Here is a 15,267-nt window from a genome sequence, read left to right on the forward strand (position 1 = left end):
TGCTAGTAAGCACAAATTCTGCACATTTCTTGGAGCAGAGGATCTGAATCATACTAAATTACTGTCTAGGCTATCCCTTTGTTTATAAATGATTACCAGTAGATAGTGATTCTGCCAGTCAGTAGCACTCTCTTGTCCAGAGTGGCAACACATTATGGTGCTCTCTCTTCTGTGCTGGCACCCTGTCTGTGCATGCACCTTTTATCTCTCTATTAAAGGCATGTATTTGCAAACACTGCAGTGCAATCAAGTTCACTGAAAAAAAAAAAGTCCCCATATGAAGCATTTTAGCTCAACCAACATATTGGACACACGGTGGGAGAACACGGAGAACTATCATTTGGCCACCATAAGAAAGAAATATAGTCATTTATAATAAATGTAATACTGCAATTTCTGGACAGTTATTTCACAGTAATAATTCAATGTACTAAAGAGATATTTATTAGTTTTAGAAGCTTACAGATTTTAAAGGTGTCTTCTATATTTTTGAAAGGAACCATGTTAGTACTAAATGTTTTATGAAAGCTACAGGACTTATTATTATTTATTATTACACAGTATATATATATATAGCTCCATCATGTTACGCAGCGCTGTACAAAGTCCAGTCATGTCACTAGTTGTCATTTAAAGGAACTCACAATCTAATGACCCTACCACAGTCATATGTCTTTAAGGTCAATTTTGGGGGTAACCATATAACCTAACTGCATGTTTTTTTTTGGAATGTGGGAGGAAGCCCATGCAAACACGAGGAAAACCTGCAAACTCCATGCAAATAGTGTCCTGGCCGACTTATTTAGTGAGAAGAAATTTATACTTATATACTCAATAGTGTCTGTTAGTGTTAGTGTGTGTATTACCCAATTACATGTTTACAGTTATAAATAAATCAGAACACTTTTTACATGGGTTTTAGTACACATACATTATTTAAACAACTGATTATTTGATTGATTTGGTCAATAAAACTTTATATTGATTTAAAAGTTAAATTAAGATGTGCCTATAACATCTATATTTGATATTGAAAAATGTGAATAATGTTTTGAAACATCTATCACACTCCAGATGTTGGCAGTGTTGAGTATTCCTAGCACATTACTAGGAATGATGAACAGGATAAATCTGTAATCTGATTCCACCTCATCAGCTCAGTAGCCAGAGAAAACCAACTTTGTTTCTGGCTACTTTCTATCAACAAGTAGTAAAACAAATCATGGATATTTTGACAGTTTTGAAGATTGACATGTCATGAAGATGTTCTTGTCATGTAGCTGCTGGCTTGTAGACTTGAAAAGTGGAGTATCCCTTCAGTTTCTGCCTTCATTTGAATATATGGGGAAAGTAATGTACTTAAAAGGATTTGAGAGTGTACAGACTTTAAGATGTATTTATACCTATATTTGTTATATAGGTATATTAGGTTGCTATGTTATATAATCATGGTGTCCATACCCCATACCGCTTGAGTCTTCTATTCTTGGTCTCTGGGTTCCCTCTCTATAGTACTGATTTATCCATGAATTATGACCATGATTGAACACTAGAACAAACCCATTTATGTGAGTGCACAATTACATGTTTAGTGATTGTCTATATATTTCTTTACAATGAGACTCAATTGCTATAATAACTAGAAGTGAATGAATCTGTTTGTTTTAGATGATTAAAGGTGTTTCTCCGGATGAAGCAAAAAATGTGAAATGCATAGAAAAACACAGTAAATGTGAAGTAATGAAACTGTAATATCATGGTGATTGGCTATTTTAAAGTTTTGTATTTTTTGTGTAATGTTATAAATGTATAATAAAGGACAAAAACTTTTTAGATGCATGCAGTGCTTTAAAAGTCTCAGTAAAAAAATAAAGTTTACTTTTTTTTTTGCATTCCACAAGAAGACAATAAAGCATTAATTAGTGTAATCCCTAAGCCGGGTAATGATCATTCTGAAATCTCAAATTAAAGACCTATTTCCCTCATTAATTGCGACCTGAAAATTATGATGAAAAAATATTATCCTTGCGCCTGGGCTTCTTTTTATAGCAGTTCATTCACCCTGATCAGGTAGGCTTTTTGCATGACAGTCAAGCTCCCGTTTAAACCAGGAGAACAAAAGACTTGATTTCAGCCCTAAATGGAATTTGGGACGGAGGTTCGGGAAGAAAAGCAATGTTACTATCGCTTGATTTGGATGAAGCATTTGCTAGCCTGTCCTGGGAAGATTTGAAGGTCCTACTATTAAAAATGGGGTTTGGCCCAGCAATCCTCAGGGTGAGAACCTCTTTATACTCCACACCATGAGCAAGCAAAGCGATCAAATATTATCATTCGCCCCTAATAAAAATTGCCTTTTATCTCTATTACTCTTTGCGTTAGCAATCCAACCCCTAGCGATAGGCATAGGACTTAATCCTTATGTTAAGGGGATCCAGTGTTGCCCCATTGAACATAAATGCTGTCTTTTTGCGGATGATGCTCTTTTGCAGTGTTCTCCCTAGGCCCTTTTAGCTGGGTGCACCACCCGGCTGCTTTTGGGTGGTTACTGAAGAGTTGGGTCACTAAACAGGAGCTGCCACTCGTCTACGTCTTCTTCCCACTCAACTGAACACCGGTATGTTTATATCTACTCTGCTAATTTCTTTGCCTAACTTGTTTAGAGAGTTGACCCTGTTTTCAAAAGTTTCAGGCCTGAAAATTACGCCCTCACATCAAGAGCTATATTCGGCTACCTATCTGCCATTGTATCGAGCAATAGCTAGGGATTTAAATAGATGGCATTGTTTCCTACCCTCATGGTTTGGGAGAATAACGGCGATTGAAATGAACATATTACCTAGGCTTTTATATCTATTCAAGACTCTTCCTTTAGCAATACCCAAAATGGTCCCCATACAAACACATGATGGTAAAATACAAAACAAATTACTCAAGTTCGTCTGGGATAACAAAGAACACTGCATTAACGCCATCAACCCTGTATACTCCTAATAGATTAGGAGGACTGGAAGTGCCCAACATCTCACTATACCATAGGGCAGCCCAAATTGCATTGTTAGGTCAGAGCACTCTTCTGCATCCTAAACCACAATGGACTGACCTTGAGGCTTTAGTATGCCCCTCAATACTGATCAAAGTCCTTATGTGGATTCCATACACTAAGAGACCTGCACTCCTTTGCTCCTCTATTTCTTACCCTTTATCAGTATGGGACAGGCAAAAAACTATTTACAAACTACACTCACAGAACGTTTCGCTGACACCTCTATGGCAAAATCCAGAGTTTCCCCAGGGATGCGAACAGGGCTGATTCTTGTAGTGAAGCAACAAGGGTTTTTTTCCATATTGGGGATATTTTGGATGGCGAAGCTATCATTAGCTGTTCCTAATTGCAAGAGAAATACTCCCTTCCTCCAGCTGAAGTCTTTAGATATTATTAAATCAAATCCTTTTTACAAAATAGACTCAAAGGGATGTCTCCTTCATTACAGAGCACCGCTTTTGAAAAATTCTGTAGCCTGATAACTTAAGCCAAAGGGAGGATATCAGCAGTATATTGTGCACTCTTTCCACAAGATAAACATTTTTAAATGAAGCAATGGGAAGCAGTCCTAGAGAGGGAGTGGAGCATACAGGACTGGCAGAAGTTCTCGCTATCCGTGTCAAAAAAATCCTTCAATACCTCAATTATAGGGGCCAACTATAAAGAATTGATGAGGTGGTACTTGTCACCAAGTTAAAATTCATAAAGCAAATGCGACTGTCTCTCCCTTATGTTGTAGAAGCTGTAAACAGATAGGCACTCTATATCATGCCTGGGGGCGCTGCCCAAGAGTCCGGAGATTCTGGATTCAAATCTATATTTTTATATACTCAGTCATGCAAGTTAATTTCCAAAACAAATGGAAAGTGCTTTATTTTCTCTACTGGACGACACAGTTCTGAGACAGTCCGATAGATTGGTTGTATACATTCTATTAGCTGCCTGTTATTGGAAAGCTGCCATCATACCCCTTGAGTTCACAAAAAAACTAAATTATTTGGATAATGATTAAGTTGACTTATACACATAAAAACAACCTGAAGAAATTCTAAGAGAAGGGACCAGAGGATAGAATTTAGTAATGTTTAAACTCAAGAGTGCAACCCTCTCCATACCCCTTCTTACCCTGATGGTCTCACCCCTTGTCTCCCCCTGTGTGGCCCCCTGTATATGTATTTTTTTTTATCTCCTCTCTTTTTCTCATTGTCCCCACCGTAAGACATTTCCCCACTCCTGATAATTGCAGATATTTATGATAAAGGTTGAGGGGAGCAAAAAGACGAGGAATAACTTTAATGTTATGTGCTGTCAATTCTATAGTGCTTTACAATTTTCCTTTATCTTATTAAGCCGGATATAAAAACAAAGATGAAAATTATATAGCCATTTAGTTCAATTTGGACTTTGTTGTTTATGCAATTACGGAACTTAAAGGAAACTTTACGAATAAGATGCATAAGATTGTAAATGATACGTTAGTTACCGTTTTGTAAGACAATTCCTTCCCTCCCACTGTTCAACTTTACTGTGTTGTATTTTTTATTTGAAAAAGTCAATAAAAACTTTGAAAATAAAAATGGAATCAATTTAACTTTTAAACAACAGATAAAAATGCGTTCTAAGGTTGAGATTTTTATTTTGTTATAGGCTAAGACAAGATTATTCTTGACATCACAAAGACTTTCACTTTTTGGGTGATTTGTTAACAATGTGACTAATCCAAATAGCACCAAATGAATTAAAAAAAGAACAATTGAGAACAAATTTGAGGAATATGTTTCTGAGATATGACCTATAACATTTAAGAACAAAGTACACACCAATGCTAAAACATAAAGATGTAATTAATTAAACTATGTGAGAGAAGCAAAAGTACTTTTTTACATAAACCTCATAGCAAATAGCCCCCAATCACCTTACAGCAGGGCACAGAGAGGGGAGGTTACAGAACTTTATGGTAAAAGACCAATTACTTTTCTACATTTTATACACATATTGATTTTTTTTTAATAATAATGCTTCTATGTAAATATCAGATAATTTGGTAATATGTGAACATGGTTTCTTCCAGTAAATTAGAATTCCCCCTTGTTTCTAGTAGTAGTTATCTTTTAATTCAAGTACAGCGTAGACTAAAATTAGGCAGTGGCTGAAATAGTACAACCATTCTTTATCTCTATGCTTGTTCTAGGTCAGTGATAGAGAAAGCAAAGAAAGGCAATGAATTGACATGTCAGACAAGGAACTAATAATTTCAAAAGCGGAATGCTTTATTTTAAGCGACTGGTCCAGTGCTGTCACCTATGGGCAGAGAGTAGGAGAGAGAGAAATAGTCCTCAGCCCTCTGTAAGTTTTGGCTGGATAGTAGTGAACATGAGCTGAACCAACATGAAAAGGAGTATAAAGCAAAGAAGAGCATTTTTAACAGGCAGCATAAAAAATAATGAAATCTACTGTGATTTATTATCCAGTGACCTCAAAAAATCATAGGTGTCAACACCATATATACTTGGGTATAAATCAAAACTTTATTTTACATGATATTGACTCTCCATTTATACTCAGCTCTGGGGGGAAAAAAGTCCTTCAACACTAATAACAATTTTATATCTGGCAGAGCAGAAGAGAGCTCTGCTGGAACTTTTATGAACGGGCAGGGGATCACTCTTCTCCGACTAATGCTGTTCTGCTGGTGCCGACTGGTGGCTGGAGGTGTCCAAATTGGCCCTGATTTTTATGGATCTGAATTCCACTCTAACATTACTTTAGCAGTGGTATAGTAATACTGCCAGGGCTGGCTGCACAATGACAGGACCTTAGCTGAGTGGAGCTCTTGTCTTTGTGTAGAGTCAATACAGCAATAGATTAGCTTATACTTCATGATTGGAGCAGAGCACCTGTCATTGTGCAGCTGAGGGCAACAGGATTGTTTGTTGTGGAATGTCCTTTTCGGAGATCACTGGGCTCTTTAAATATTTGTTACTTTTATTCAAAAACAACTATTATTTTTGGTGCTTTTATTTGCATTTTTATTAAATACTGTTTCAAATGAGCAGAAAGGATTACATTGCTTTGCACAAGTTTTATACACGAGTTAATGTAGTAAAAAGTACTTAGGTTTATATTCGAGTATATAAGTATATCGAGTGTACAGGCACTAACAGGCATGATATAAAGGAAAAAAAAACAAACTTTCAACTTGACTTTGGTAAAACAACTCTTCTTAAACATAAAAAAATATATTATCAGAGAAGGTGGTTTCCAATGAGAATAGAATATCTTGGGAAGTAAGACCAGGCAGTTTCTTCTTCCTGATCTTGAAAATTAGTCAAATTTCTAACTGTCATGGGGAACTAATACGGGTGTCTGAAAATGTTTTTCCTTGCAATAAAAATATTAAAAAACTTACTTCTGTTTTAATCTGATGTATGCGGTAGACAAGTTATTCCAGGCTTCTGCATTCTAAAATTAAATAAAAAATAGAAGAAAAGACACTTAAAATATTAATGTTTATATTAGTTCCACACAAATTTATGAAATATACAGCAAATGCTGCAGGTGAATATGTTTTGTGAATACTCAATATTGCATTTTAATTTGTTCATATCTAAAATTAAATTCAAAGGACAGATTTGGAGGCCATCTCACTGATGCTGTGCAGAATTTACAAGCAGAGAATGTACAATTAGTATGGATTGGTAATAGAAGCTCTGGCTTACAGTGTCAAAATGATAAATGACCTCTCTGCAGAACAAAAATGACATTTCATAAAAAAAAAGAAAAAACTGAAATAATTACAGGTAGTTTAAAGTAGGAAGGAGTTAAATACTTCCATTATAGGCAAAAAAAAAAAAAAGCAAAAGATCATGTGTATGATTGTGCATGTTTATCAAATGATATCCACACTCTGACACGGGCCCTTGGCTGGCAGTAATAACAACCATATTATCAATTAATAAGTTAATACTGTAAAAGTAGGTAATAATACCTAAAGCAGAACACAGATTGTTAACTGGTCCTGTTGCAACATCATTGAGATCTAACAAAATAAAAAACACAACAGACATTTTTCAGCTTTCCAGGTTCTCATTTGTGCATTTGCATGTTTTATTTCAACAATATTCTTTTTTTCTAATTTGTATCTAATTGTTGTGATTTCATAATTACATATTTACTTTTTACTTAACCTATTTAATTGTTTTTTAATTTTCAAAATCAATTTTGAAAACTACCAATACACACAATAAAAACATGCTTAAAAAATTACATGCTGACGTAATCATAAAAAATAATCACAAAAATTACCTATTTGACAGAATAAAGCCTAAAGTATTGAAAGCTGGTTAAGTTACATTTATCAAGCCTCATAATCTCTTTTGCATTATTAGATAGTATATACCAATTTGATACAGTAATTTTTCAAATTAGCAAAACAAGGCCACAATGTAACTCTATGGCTGCATAATATCAGTTAGACAGTTGAAAAAGCTGCCCCTGTGTACCCTGAAATATTCATGTCCTTACGACCCAAGGTGTAGAAAATATGAAAGTTTGATCACAGTGAGTTGTTAGGCTGTAGTATTTGACATGCATGGGACATGCTGGGCTCAGTTTGTGGAAGGATCAAGTGATTTTTTTTTTTTTTTTTTTTAACCAAAGTTTTGCATTACTAGATACAGAATAGGATGCCACATCTGAAGTTAGGCTGAATTCACACTGGCAGTGAGGTTACATTTGCTGCGTTTACTCCTCACTTTCCTCTTACCAGCGTCCATTGCTGCTTGAAAAACTGGTAGGCCTGAAAAAGCCCAGCACTTACCACCTGTTACCAATCCCAGGTGCCCAGCACTTACCATCTGTTACCCCAGGTGCCTAGCACTTACCACCTGTTACCCCATGTGCCCAGCACTTACTACCTGTTACCCCCAGGTGCCCGGCACTTATCACTTGTTACCAATGCCATGTGCCCAGCACTTACCACTTGTTACCAATGCCATGTGCCCAGCACTTACCACTTGTTACCAATGCCATGTGCCCAGCACTTACCCCTTTTTACCAATGCCATGTGCCCAGCACTTACAACCTGTTACCAATTCCAGGTGCCCAGCACTTACCACCTGTTACTAATCCCAGGTGCCCAGCAGTTACCAGTAGTCCGTAAATGAAGCAGTAAATGGCAAAGTTTTTTTACTGCTGATATGAACTATACCTAACTTGTTACACTACATTGATCACACTATTACACTACTACAAGGGATTACACTCCTAGCAAAACACGGGAACACTAGGAAGTTGGATCAAAATACACAGTACTGGACAGTTTGGGGCATATAACAAAAAGATGGAAATATTGGACATACTAACAAGCCAGGCATTAAAAAAGTTGGAACAAAGCTTAGGGGGAACAATAATAGGGGCTACCAGATACAACTAGGAAATTTGCCATGTCTTGCCCCACTCACTTTTTGACCACCGGGCTGCAGCTTCCCCCCACCAGATTGAAAAAAATTCTGAGGAGAACACTGTTGTTTATAGACAAATATAGGTACCTTACATAATGGATTGATGTATTATTGTCCATTCTTTATATTTATAGAAGCACATATATAATGTATAAAATACTCACATCAGGCTCCAAGGTAATACAGCGCTGAAAAGCTCTTGCTGCTCCCTCATAATTTTGCAATGTGATATAGGCACACCCCAAAGAAAACCACACTCCAAGCTGAAGGAAGAAAAATGCATACACATTATCAACTAACCTATATGATTATACAAATGAAAACATTGTGAGAAAATTCTTATTTGTTTTTTTCACAAAACCTCAACATTTTATAAACTGATATTTAGTTACAATATGCAACATAGCAACAGAGGTAATTAACTGTTTATTAGTCAAGTGTCATTTTTGTATCATTGGCATCACTTTAATACTGAAAAAATTGTATTACCTAAATACTATTATGAATAAATATACATTTAACAATATAGTTGTATATAGGGGAATTGTATTTTTACAGTGATACAAAATGATACATATAAAAAGCCTGTCAACAGCTAATTATGTCTGGATAATAAATGTACTGGCTGCTTATTGTATCCTTATATTATCTAGGTGGATTGTGCCCTTAATGTTGGGAATGCCTGCCATCAGTATAAGTAATTTTGTACAAGCAGTGTATTGTATGCCAGTGGTTGTCAACCTTTTCGGTTCCGCGGACCACTAAAATCACTGGCTTCCAACCGCACATGGGCGGGGTGCCGAGTGTCACTCAAAGGGGGAGAAACTTCCCCTAGAGTGACGCCATTATGACACAATCCCGCCCACTCTCCCATCGCAGATCTGAGCCTGCAATGGGAGAGTGTGCGGGTTGTGTGCAGGGACAGAGCCCGCCCACCTCCCTGAGCCTGGGAAGTGGTCGGGGGATGTGGTCCGCGGCCCTGCACAGTGCGTCCCCCCAAGCGGGGCTCTTTAAAATTTTCTCGCGGACCACCGGTAGGCGACCGCTGGTGTAGGCAGTTCCATATATCTGTTGCAATGTGGCAGACTAAGAAAAGCAGAAGAGTATCAATATGTATGATATTAGAATAAGGAACACTGTTGGAAACACTATAAATTAGTTTTGTTGAGCAAGATTGTCTATATTAAGGATTATACTGATTGGTTTGCAGCTCCACTATGAGTAAAGTGTTTTGGCATAATAATGATTTATAAGGAAAAATTAATTCAGTTGCCATGAAGAGTGCAAAAATGAATTGTTACTATTAGGAATGGATAGATGAATTTTTTATACCTGGTGATAGTATGCAAACATCCTATAGATGAAATAACAAATAATATATGCTGGGTAAATCATTTGAATATATAGTTAGCATTATGAAAAGTAACTAATATGGAGAGTGTTACCTCCTGATTAAATACATTTTAATACACATTATTATTCTGATAGACTGATAGGAGGAGACGCTACCCCCTGATAACCTTGTCCTCATATGTGTTGGTTGTTCAGTAATTGGAAGGTGATATGAGAGACTTCAATGCTGATATGTTTAACATATTTGGGTTGCTTAAAAACATGCTTTTGAATATGAATTCTAAGTATGAATTAAATAGTTGTGATGTGAAGATTTTATATAAGATTTTATATAAAATCCCAAACTATTTTGTAAGAATAGCTATTCAGAAGGTGTTGCAAAATACCTATGTCACACATAACAGGAATACAAAATGAGGGCCAAGATGAATACACGAGTCAGGAGGTCTTTTTGCATGTGTGAGAAAGTGAATCAAAACATATGAAAAGTTTAACCTGCAGGCTAAAAGGCAGAATACAAAAATGTGTATATTAAACGTTCCATAATTACCTGTGTAAATGACAGTGCAGGCTCACAAACCAAGAGAAGAAATGTTGGATAAAAAAGGAGCATGGGGAGCATATGTAGTGATTTGGGAACTTTTGGCTTCTAAGTCAGTAAGAGGATTATTTTTTAATAATTAATTTAATTGCTTTTGTCTCTCCTCATTTTAGCAGAATGAAGACAACATCACTACTTATGTTTATCTTTTTGCTACTGCTTAAAACACAAGCTTCTTTAAATGTATCCCTCATTGTACCATCTAAAAGATGTTACTAAATAATCCAAAATTTCTAAAATGTTTTACCTCAGTGTGGAAAAAAAGTTATAAAAGCATGTTAGTCTTTATTGTTATAAAAATGCCTAGCAACAACTTTTCTAATAGATGAGGTTAATATGTATGAACAAGTAACTGAGACAGCTTATCCTCATCATTAATGATGAAACAAAGCTGAAGCTAGAATGCCTAAGGTATTCACAGGTGAAAACGTATCTACTTGCCACTCAAATTCAAGAAATTCAAAAAATGCTGCTGAAAAGAAAGGTATGGATTTGGTGAAATATATAACTTTCTTTTAGTATGCAATAAAGAGAGAAATTTCATTCACTGAAAATCCTCATGTGATTGAGTAGCTGTCAGGATTTATCACCAAGAGTTCAACCATGACTGATCCAAAGCACTAACTGCTGGATTAAGTAGGATTCTTATTGTAAGCAACATGTTATTACAATTACACCCAGTCATGCAGGCAGACAATACATTATTCAACTACCATTTACATACAGATGTTAAAATGTAGCAACACATGAAAAGAACAGCTTGCTTGCTATAAATACATCAAACTAATATCTAAAAATAGCATGCAAAATACATATAACCTCAAATGGTCTCTTGTTATTCCAGAGGTGTATGAATCATGAAGGTGGCTGGACTGATTTAGAAATTCTTTAAAATATAAGGCAATTTGTATAATGTATGTGTATCTTAACTGCATTGCCTGTGGTTCTGCTTTAAATACAGTACTATGCAATATTGGGGCACTCCTATTAATATACAAATGTCTGCTGGCGGCAGCTCTGTAGAGTTAAATAGTCAGGCCTAGTATTATTTTTTTTACAGTTTGGCAATTTTTTTGCTCTATAAATTGTAGACTGTAAGGTAGCCTTTATCAAACTTTTAAAAATGGAAGTACCTTTGAAATCCCCCCTCCTACTGTGCTACTTCCCCCAAATCTTAGACTGTAAGCTCTTCTGGGCAGGGTCCTCTCCTCCTTCTGTGTCATTGTCTTTATCTGTCTGTCATTTGCAAGCTCTATTTAATGTACAGCACTGTGTAATATGTTGGTGCCATTTAAATACTGTTTATTTTTAATATTACTATATCAATTATTTATTGTTTATTATTATTACTATATCTTACTATATATTACTATATCTATAACACATGTTCCTCAGTGGGAAAAAAATATCTTACATTGGTGGTCTGTCAGAAGAATGCCCCGTATAGTTAGCTGACAAAATCATTGACGTAAATGGTAACTTATCTTACAGGCATACACTGGCAATTGTACAAGGAACTCATAGAATCCTTAGGGTTCCCAGGGACCCTGGTTGAGAACGGCCACTGTAAGGTTTACATTTTTCAGTTAATTTAACATCTAAAGCTTTTGTGTGCTTGTAGGTAGGTTAAATGTCACAGTACATTAATGCCACATGATGTTTAGGTAATCAAAACTTGTTCCACTGAAATATTAGCTTGAAAAATGCTACAATGACTAAATGGATGTTACGCTATGTTCACTATTTAATTACAACAATAATATCATGGCCTCCATGTGGCTTAATTTTCTAGCAAGAGGGTGTGTTACAGCACACATACATTGCTGTCTGTTAAATTTCTTTTGTGTTGTGTAACACTCTATAGGTGACATTTAGGAATGTTTTCCTTGATTTAGGATTGAAAAGCAAACACATGTAGTGAAAACTTTTACTTGTCTAGATTTGAACATAGCCTGTTAACAAGGTACATCTTTATATATTCTGTAATTCTTACTGGAATACACCTGTCACACTGTATCACTTGAAGTTTGTCTTAATAATAGTTGAAACAAAAAAAAAGAAATTGTAAAGATTTTATTAGCCTAGGTCTAGTTTGCTGACTTGAAAAATCAGATTGCATTGTCAGCTCAGGTAATGTGATCCTTCAAGGTTAAACCTTGAGGCATAAACAATAACAAATGGAGAGAATGAAATGTTGAATCTGTTTTAGACCTAAACTATAATGGTAAATAATATACAAATTTTATTTTTAAACATTTTAGCGTTGAGTTGTTAAGATTACCTTTAAACCCGGCAGCTTTTTTTTTAGTAAACAAACAACTACATAAATATATATAACCCCCTTTGCCTATAGAACTTTAAAAAAGAGCCAATATTGATATCTGATCAAACTCGCCAATAGATACACAAATAATGCTATCAGTCAAAAAATTCACGTGAAATGGCTGTGATCACAGGTCTAAAATAATTGGTGCTATATACTACTCCTGTAAGCAATAGTATCTAAACCCAAAATAAGTGAATGTACTACATAATAGAAAACTTTTTTTGACACTGGTATTCCTCATTTTTGGAGACCAGATGGGTGGGGTAGGCCTGGCGCTTCTTTCTATCACACTGACGTACTATTACATTGTTTCAGTTGTCCTCCCCTTCTACTTATTATCTGCCTGATCACAATTTTTTAATTGCACTCACCTCACCTTGCTCTGGTGCAGGTGCCACCGTCTTCTTCTCTAGCTGAAGTCTGGTCTATTGACTGGCCTGCTTGGAATGACGTAACTCTTGCATAAGTGTGTGGGAGTTTATTCAGTCTTGGCAACCGTAGGGGAAGCCTGGATGCACCCGGTATGCCCATGCACAGCTCAATGTTTAACAGATGGAGAGCTATCTGCAAGTATGTTTTATTGCAAAAAAGACATGACCTGCTCCTTTCTGCAATAAAAAACCTTCCTGATCTCTCTTTTTCAAAGTGAAAGTTTAGCTCCGCTTTAAGCAACACTTATATATATACTTTGTATATATCTGGAAATACTTGAATATCCCCATTCTTCAATTGACATTTTTTTCACTCATCGGTATTATTTACTTTTTTTAAAATGGTACACTACATAACATTCTTAGTTTCCTAAATCTATTTTTACAGCCTGCATTTTGCCACTTTAAGATAAATGGAGGAATGACAGCAGCTTTAGTACACATATGGCATTAGAGGCAAGATGCAAGCTGTAAAATATTGTCACAAGCAAATGCAAGGCAACAGTAACATTACTAAAAAAAAAAAAAGGCTGAACAGGCAAGATGCATGGCTTCAAAAGGGGAATAGGAGAAGATTCAGGACACACCAGTAATAAATAGGGTGGATATTTTCTACTCCAGTGTTATATTCAAGTCAATTGTTCCTGGTTTGCTAGGTAAAAAAAAGTACCTTAGTTTTTTCAGAACAGTTTTTATTTGAATGTGCATAGAGTTTTGTACCTTAAAATAATTTGGGGAATTTGTGTTTCCTACATAGACAGAAACTTTGAAACTCACCATTTTAGTTAACAGTAATTTCCTGATGTGATAAAATCATGTATAAATATATTCTTGTTACAAAACATTTACAATATGCATACAAACGTACATCATCATGCCATCAATGCCATTTTGCCATGATAGTGTTATCTCCTCACCTGCATTGGGTTGATCTTTACAGACTTTTCAAAGCACTCTACACACTGCTCAAACTCCCGATTCCGCAGATAAAGAAGGCCTTTTGATCGCTGGGCACGGGCACTGCGGTGCTTGGAAAGCTCCCAGGCTCTATCATAATATTGATGATCCTTTAATACATCTCCAAGAAGACAGTAAAGACGTGGGGTCTCCTCTTTCTCTAATACTTGTCGTAGAATCTGCTCCGCCTAACATGAGTTAGAGATCCGAGTAAGGACTGATTAAAATAATGAATAAAACACAACTGAATTAAATAAATATGACCATATTTTATGGTTGTATGTTGGGTATTGTGTATAGTTGCAGCCAATGAAGAAAAAATAAAAAATAAAAAAATAGTTTTCCAGACATTGTGTGTCCTAAGCTAAAATGTTGTAATTTAGTGTCATCTCCCTAGCTTTCAAAGAATATCTATAGTAGGAACTATTCACATCAGTGTGAAAAAGTTTAATAGGTAATATCCTAGATAAATAATCATCATCTTGGTACTGGTTCCCCAGACACAACAAAGGATAGTTAGTGTAACGAAAAGTGGCAGGTGTAAAAACTCCTGATACCAATTACATTCTCAAATAGCAGTTGGTGTTCTCACCTTTCCATGCTGTCCTGTTCGTTCATAGCAAATAACAACATCTTCCCACATTTCTAGCTTTTCAAAAATCTGAAGAGCCGAGCTTGTACATCCCAGTTCAAAAAATAGGCTTGCAAGCTGCCTCTTTAGAGAAAATATAAATGTTAGTACAAAACAGATTACTTATCAGTAAATAGTTAAACAATACATATTTATCAGAAGACTCTTGCTTATTAGACAATCCAGTTTTAGGGTAGCTATGTAGGTGTGGATATTGGGAAAAGAGGGAAAAGAGTACGAGCTGTTACTTGTATTCAAGACAGAGTCAACAAAGTAAAATAATCATTTAGCACTGATCAAGTCTTCTGTATGAATGATTGGTAAAATTTGTTGTTTAACAAGAAGTGTATGGGAAAAATTATCTGACACACAACCAAGTCAAGAGAGAACTTGAAAATGGAAGTTGAAAGTTTTAGGTGATTATGGGGGATGAAGCTGGGGGGAGCTACACTGATCTATG

The 15,267-nt window shown here is 35.7% G+C and overlaps 1 protein-coding gene across 1 annotated transcript in view; it reads right to left on the reverse strand.

Annotated features, from left to right (window-relative positions):
* TTC27 (tetratricopeptide repeat domain 27) overlaps nucleotides 1-15,267 on the reverse strand; it is a 183,843-nt gene that overhangs the window by 32,065 nt on the left and 136,511 nt on the right. The window contains exons 13-16 of the mRNA XM_072409253.1: nucleotides 14,769-14,891; nucleotides 14,137-14,364; nucleotides 8,673-8,771; nucleotides 6,456-6,508 (exon numbers count right to left, since the gene is read on the reverse strand). Of these exons, the coding sequence (XP_072265354.1) occupies nucleotides 6,456-6,508; nucleotides 8,673-8,771; nucleotides 14,137-14,364; nucleotides 14,769-14,891 (503 nt within the window). The remainder of the gene's footprint in view (nucleotides 1-6,455; nucleotides 6,509-8,672; nucleotides 8,772-14,136; nucleotides 14,365-14,768; nucleotides 14,892-15,267) is intronic.

The sequence above is a fragment of the Pyxicephalus adspersus genome, chromosome 4 (genome assembly GCF_032062135.1).
Source record: "Pyxicephalus adspersus chromosome 4, UCB_Pads_2.0, whole genome shotgun sequence".
NCBI lineage: Eukaryota > Metazoa > Chordata > Amphibia > Anura > Pyxicephalidae > Pyxicephalus > Pyxicephalus adspersus.